This window comes from Lolium rigidum, chromosome 4 (genome assembly GCF_022539505.1).
Source record: "Lolium rigidum isolate FL_2022 chromosome 4, APGP_CSIRO_Lrig_0.1, whole genome shotgun sequence".
Lineage (NCBI taxonomy): Eukaryota > Viridiplantae > Streptophyta > Magnoliopsida > Poales > Poaceae > Lolium > Lolium rigidum.
In genome coordinates, this window is record NC_061511.1 from 271,919,721 (window position 1) to 271,927,435 (window position 7,715).

The 7,715-nt window shown below is 40.9% G+C and overlaps 1 protein-coding gene across 1 annotated transcript; it reads left to right on the plus strand.

The window, feature by feature from the left end:
- The first annotated feature begins 6,511 nt into the window (after nt 1-6,511).
- Nucleotides 6,512-7,104, plus strand: LOC124648789. Its single transcript, XM_047188496.1, has 2 exons — nt 6,512-6,657; nt 6,775-7,104. Exons 1-2 carry the CDS (start codon nt 6,512-6,514, stop codon nt 6,866-6,868), a joined length of 240 nt encoding a protein of 79 aa, XP_047044452.1. The 3' UTR covers nt 6,869-7,104.
- The last annotated feature ends 611 nt before the right edge of the window (nt 7,105-7,715 follow it).

Below are 7,715 nucleotides of genomic sequence, written 5' to 3' on the forward strand. Positions count from 1 at the left end.
CTGGATCATTTACAGTTTTACACGCAACAAAGAAGAGTTTAAAAGGGACCTTCTTGATCGGATTCAGGAGAATACTGAAGGATGGGAGAACGACAAAGATAGAGAGTCAGGTATAAACTATGATTATAAATGCATTGAAGTTTTTATGGATACTGATAAATTTCGTAATATGAGTGCTACTTATGGTCTTGATTCTCAAGTCGTTGCAAATTTTTATAAAGCTTTTGCCTCTCACTTTGAATTGCCAAGGAAGAATTTTGATAAGTATCATGAACCGTACAAAGATAAAACTGATTCATCTATAAATAAATGTGTTGTAATTGAACCTGTTGATCATATTCTTCCTGAAGCTTATATTGAAAAAACTCCTTTCCCTGCTAAAATGAAGGAGTATTCTGTTATAACTAGTGCAGTTAATAAAAGTGCAAAGAAACCTATAGAACCTGAAGAACAAATAAAAGTTGAATCTGCTGTTGCAATAATTAAAGATCTTGTGACTGAAAATGTAGAAGATGGTCATATTATTTTCTGTGAAGATGCTTCTAATATTGTTTCGCATCCTAATAAGTCTAGGAAAGCCGGTGTTCCTATGCTCTCTGTTAGAATTGGTGATCATTGTTATTATGGTTTATGCGACATTGGTGCAAGTATTAGTGCCATTCCTTATGAGCTTTATACGGAGATCATGCATGAAATTGGTTCTTGTGAACTTGAAGATATTGATGTGGTTATTCGGCTAGCTAATAGAGAAACTATCTCTCCTATTGGTATTGTTCGAGATGTGGAAGTTCTATGTGGTAAGATTAAATATCCTGCTGACTTTTTGGTACTTGGTTCTGCTCGCTAGTAAGTCTTGTCCTATTATTTTTGGTAGACCTTTCCTAAATACTTGTGGAGCTGTTATAGATTGCAAGAAGGAAAAAATTGTGACTAAATTTGCTGGTGAATCTTATGAGTTTAATTTCTCTAAATTTGCCAAAACTCCTTATAAAGCTGATTTGCCTAATAATAATTTTAGAGTTGAACAGTGTGCGTCTATTGCTCTTGCTCCTAATAATCCCTTGCAGCAACATTTGGAGGATAGTGAGAGTGAAGTCTTTAGGGAAGAAAGGAATGAGCTTGATGAAATTTTCCTTCGTCAACCTATTCTTAAACATGACTTGTCGGTTGAAGATTCAGGTACAACACCACCACCAAAGGAAGATCCTGTTTTTGATTTAAAAATTTTGCCTGATAATCTTAAGTATGCTCATATTGATGATAAGAAAATATATCCTGTTATTATTATTTCTAAGCTTTCAGATTTTGAGGAAGAAAGGTTATTGGAAATATTGAAGAAACACAGAGGAGCTATTGGCTACACTCTTGATGACTTGAAGGGGATTTCTCCCTCTATTTGCCAACATGCTATCAACATGGAAGATGATGCAAAGCCTCGTTGTTGAACATCGACGTCGTCTAATTCCTAAGATGAAGGATGTGGTAAGGAATGAGGTATTAAAACTTCTTGAAGCTGGTATTATATATCCTATTGCTGATAGTAGATGGGTTAGTCCCGTGCATTGTGTTCCTAAGAAAGGAGGAATGACTTCTGTGCCTAATGATAATGATGAGCTCATCCCTCAAAGAGTAGTTGTAGGGTATAGAATGTGCATTGATTATCGAAAAGTTAATAAAGTTACTAAGAAAGATCATTACCCTTTACCCTTTATTGATCAAATGTTAGAAAGGTTGTCTAAAAATACTCATTTTTGCTTTCTTGATGGTTATTCCGGGTTTTCACAAATTGTCGTTAAAACTAAAGATCAAGAAAAAACCACTTTTACTTGTCCCTATGGAACTTATGCTTATAGACGTATGCCTTTTGGTTTATGTAATGCTCCCGCTACTTTTCAAAGATGCATGTCTGCTATTTTTCATGGCTTTTGTGAGAATATTGTAGAGGTGTTCATGGATGATTTTTCTGTCTATGGGAATTCTTTTGATAATTGCTTGCGAAACCTTGATAAAGTTTTGCAGAGATGTGAAGAAACTAACCTTGTTCATGGTGGAAGTTTCAGTTTGGACAATTAATCATCAATCTCTTATGAGAATATTAACTGTTGTTGAATGCTTATGCATTAAAGAGGAGTCCATTATCTGTTGTCTATGTTGTCCCGGTATGGATGTCTAAGTTGAGAATAATCAAAAGCGAGAAATCCAATGCGAGTTTTCTCCTTAGACCTTTGTACAGGCGGCATAGAGGTACCCCTTTGTGACACTTGGTTGAAACATATGCTATGCAATGATAATCCATGTTAATCCAAGCTAATTAGGACATGGTGCGAGCACTATTGGTATACTATCCATGAGGCTTGCCACTTATAAGATGTCTTATACATAACACATATGATTTATTACTACCGTTGACAAAATTGTTTCTTGTTTTCAAAATGAAAAGCTCTAGCACAAATATAGTAATCCATGCTTCCCTCTGCGAAGGGCATATCTTCTACTTTATTGTTGAGTCAGTTTACCTACTTCTTTCTATCTTAGAAGTAAACACTTGTGTAAACTGTGTGCATTGATTCCTACATGCCTATTGCACTTGTTATATTACTTTGTGTTGACAATTATCCATGAGATATATATGTTGAAGTTGAAAGCAACCGCTGAAACTTATATCTTCCTTTGTGTTGCTTCAATGCCTTTACTAAGAATATATTGCTTTATGAGTAACTCTTATGCAAGTCTTATTGATGCTTGTCTTGAAAGTATTATTCATGAAAAGTCTTTGCTATATGATTCATTTGTTTACTCATTATCTTCACCATTGCTTCGAATCGCTGCATTCATCTCATATGCTTTACAATAGTATTGATCAAGATTATGATAGCATGTCACTTCAGAAATTATCTTTGTTATCGTTTACTTACTCGAGGGCGAGTAGGAACTAAGCTTGGGGATGCTTGATACGTCTCAAACGTATCTATAATTTCTTATGTTCCATGCTACTTTTATGATGATACTCACATGTTTTATACACATTATATGTCATTATTATGCATTTTCCGGCACTAACCTATTGACGAGATGCCGAAGAGTCAGTTGCTGGTTTCTGCTGTTTTTGGTTTCAGAAATCCTACAAAGGAAATATTCTCGGAATTGGACGAAATCAACGCCCAGGGTCTTATTTTTCCACGAAGCCTAAGGGGGGCCCGCGCGACCCTAGCGTGTGGGGCCCCCATGACTCCTCCGACTCCGCCCTTCCGCCTACTTAAATTCTTCGTCCCGAATACCCCAGTACCGAGAGCCACCATACGGAAAACCTTCCAGAGACGCCGCCGCCACCAATCCCATCTCGGGGGATTCCGGAGATCGTCTCCGGCACCCTGCCGGAGAGGGGAATCATCTCCCGGAGGTCTCTTCATCACCATGATCGCCTCCGGATCGATGTGTGAGTAGTTCACCCCTGGACTATGGGTCCATTGCAGTAGCTAGATGGTTGTCTTCTCCTCATTGTGCTATCATGTTAGATCTTGTGAGCTGCCTATCATGATCAAGATCATCTATTTGTAATCCTACATGTTGTGTTTGTTGGGATCCAATGAATATTGAATACTATGTCAAGTTGATTATCAATCTATCACATATGTTATTTATGTTCTTGCATGCTCTCCGTTGCTAGTAGAGGCTCTGGCCAAGTTGATACTTGTGACTCCAAGAGGGAGTATTTATGCTCGATAGTGGGTTCATGCCTCCATTGAATCTGGGACAGTGACGAGAAAGTTCTAAGGTTGTGGATGTCTTGTTGCCACTAGGGATAAAACATCGATGCTTTGTCTAAGGATATTTGTGTTGATTACATTACGCACCATACTTAATGCAATTGTACATTGTTTGCAACTTAATACTGGAGGGGTTCGGATGATAACCTGAAGGTGGACTTTTTAGGCATAGATGCATGCTGGATAGCGGTCTATGTACTTTGTTGTAATGCCCTGATTAAATCTCATAGTACTCATCATGATATATGTATGTGCATTGTTATGCCTTCTTTATTTGTCAATTGCCCAACTGTAATTTGTTCACCCAACATATGTTTATCTTATGGGAGAGACACCACTAGTGAACTGTGGATCCCGGTCCAATTCTTTACATCTGAAATACAATCTAATGCAATTGTTCTTTACTGTTCTTCGCAAACAACCATCATCATCCACACTATACATCTAATCCTTTGTTTACAGCAAGCCGGTGAGATTGACAACCTCACTGTTACGTTGGGGCAAAGTACTTTGATTGTGTTGTGCGAGGTTTCACGTTGGCGCCGGAATCCCCGGTGTTGCGCCGCACTACACTCCGCCACCAACAACCTTCACGTGTTCCTTGACTCCTACTGGTTCGATAACCTTGGTTTCTTACTGAGGGAAACTTACTGCTGTGCGCATCACACCTTCCTCTTGGGGTTCCCAACGGACGTGTCAACTACACGCAGCACTGCTCCCTAACATTAACTACTTCCCCTCCGTCGATCCTTCATTTCAAATAAGAGAGAAGAGGAGCCACAATTTTCTTTTGTTTTCTTCAGATATGGCGAGTGGGGGAATGAGGTGATTGCATATGTTCGTGGGAGTGCATCTCAACGGCCTTGAGCTGGTCATGTGTTGGCCCTCCGTTGATTTCAATGGTCGAACGGCAGTCACTCCCGACTTGCATGCCATCGACAACATGCTGGTGCATCGTAATCTTCCAGCTCCAGGCTATTCGGTTTCGGAGGCCCTTTTGCTATCCATGGTTAGCTCTTGGTGCAGCGACCCAAGTGATCATGTCCCCGGAGTCGTCGTAGTTGATCATGTCTAGAAGTTCAGGAAGCAAGGTGGAGATGGAGCTGAACCTAATTGCTTTTCATATTTTACATCTAAGGTCCTTTGTATTAATTTGTAGGACTTGGTTGTAATCCTCCTACTATCTCGGGTCCTATTTGTACTTTGTAACTCCACTGCTGAGTCTTTATTTACCATCTCGGTCCTTCGAGACCAACTCCTGTTCAAAATAAGAGAGTAATAGACCTATCAACGGACTGAAGGCACAATGGCCACAACGTACTACCGGCATGTGGCAATCACTTTTAGACGATAGAATATAATAGTAGAATGTGAAATGCACAAATTAGGTTAGGTTCAATTTTGGAGCACATGTAAGAGCATGCATAATGGTAAATAAGCCATGCCTTTTGTTTGCTGCCAAATTTGGAAGCTTTGGACAACCCGTAACAAGTTCACCATTGAATCTCTATGTTCAAATATATGATCCTTTTGCAACAATGGAGGCCTCTACTAATCCCAAGACGGTGTCGTTGTTGGACGAGACGGTGGATCTTCTTAAAAAGATCTAAATCAAGATCTAAATCAAGATCTCCATGCCCGCGAGACCATCATCGACAAGCGTAGCTCGGTGTGTGCGCTTCTTGTCGCTTTTTGTTCCGTGTTCTAACTTATATGTTGCCTATGGGCCAGGTCTATAAAAATTAATTGGATTTCCAGGCCGTGTTGCTACTGTTAGCCATGAGGCTTTATTAATTTAAAGCCGGGCACATTGTGCCTTGTATAAAAAAAAGAACACCTCAGCTATATGTGGCACATTGATTTTATTGTTGTCCTTGTTCTTCTTATTATTATTGATGTTGTCCGTGGTGTTCTTTGTTGTTATTTCTGATCTTCTTGATGTTCTTGCTGGTCACCCTGTAACCTCACCACTCTTGGGAAGATGTTACCATAGCGTCTCAATGCTACACAACCAAACGCACAACAGGGTGATCAAAATTGAGCTAAGTGTGTTTACGGAGCCGACCAAACAACCAAACCACTTTTTCTCTTAGGCTTGTTAAAAAAAATTTATGAGCAACCAAACGAAGTGGAGAACATGTTTTTTGTGGCCTGTCTTCACCCATCAAAGCCCCCATCGCCTGCTCCCCGAGAGCCCAAAAGAGGCTGTGACCTACAAGCTTATCTCATGTAATTTTTGGGAGAGTTATCATTTTTGTTGCTTTTAGACCTTCAAGCTTATCTCATGTCACAACGCTCATTTTTATTTAATGAATTGAGGCAAATCTTGCTTTGTCTAGTAGGCCTAGCTGAACATAGTTTACAGGAGTACCATACATAAATACCTGGGTTGTGCGTAGCGGGGTTTCATCTGTCATACGCAGCAGACCACCGAACCCGCACCGGCCGGCGTGACCACAGCGGCACATAATTATGTTCAGGGAACGATTCCTGGCGAGCGTCTGAGGCGAGCGACGTTGATTCCAGCGTCAGATCGGCGAGTCGCCCTGCTCCTGCTCTACGAGAGCCGCCCAGCCCAGCCCAGGTTTGTTGAGCGCGTCCTTCCCTGTATAAACGCACAGAAACTGTTCGGCGAAATGCCACAGCCGGGATGCCCATTCCCTTCTTCCCTATGTATTTCTCTATTCACCTTCTTAAGCTCTTTCAGATTACCTCGAATCAAGCAGGGCTCAGACCGGTCCGTCATGCCTCTAGCTGCGAACGGTGCCATGGGATTCGCCCTGGTTGGGTTCGGCGTTACGCTGCTCGCCGGTTTCCTTTACGCCGCCGTCCTGTCCAAGGCGCTTCCACCGCCGGACAACTGGTTCTTGCTTGCCGTACGTAACGACAGGTTTGCATCGTCAAGATCTGTCACCTGACATAGAGCGCTAGTTCATCCTTTTTTCGCCACTTGTTTTGAGAAGAGCAGGCAACGCAGTGCTCCCCTTAATCTGTTGTTGATTATCAGGTATTACTGCTTGCTTGTGCCCCTGACGGTCCCTGTGATAATTGTGGCCGTGTACCTGCACTGGATGAGCATGAAGATGTTCAAGCATGCGTGAGGACTAATCAAGCGCAAGGAAATCACCGTAGACATCAGGAGTTCATCACTCTGAAAGGCTGCAATATGTTTTTTCAGAGACAGTACGCGTTTTTTTTCCTGCTTCCTCGAGAGAAACTAGGCTACATCTTACTATAACCAAGGTATAAAGGTGGGCTTGCTTTGCTGCCACCATTGGTAGTAAAGACTGACTAGCAGTTCGTTTAATTGCCAAGGTTTGGTAATATTGCCATGCTCTGCCAACAGACAGAAAGGTGCGGACTACTTAATGGGGTGCTCGCCCGAAAATATGGTGTAGAACCTGGGTACCAGCGCACCCGGTTTCAATTTGTTTTTTGAAAAATGCTACTTAAATGTTTTATAAAATTTTGAAATAATTCACGCGCGTATATGTCACCTTAATACTTGCCTGTGCAAATTTTCAAGAAAAAATACGACCGTATGCAATCTACACAAAAAAGAGAAAACTGAACTTTGTTATACTGTGAATAGTGTACGTGTGCTTCTTATACTGTAAACAGTATGATTTTTTTATTTTGTGTAGGTTACCCACGGTCATATTTTCGGTTCAAACTTGACATGCACATACCTGAATACATTCTCTACACACATGATTTATGCTGAGCTTTTATAACTAATTTTAGTACTTTTTATAAATTTATTGTTGAAAACGGGTTCTGGCGCACCTGAGAGCCAAAAATCTGCGTCCGGGGCTCGCCCATGAATATCGGCCAAAGGGTTTGACATAGCCAAAACTTTGACACTGGCAACTAGGCCTTAAAACCAAGCAGACTCCAAGTACCATCCCATTATCGTTTTCCTTGTTTCTTTAAAAAAAAATGAGTTCT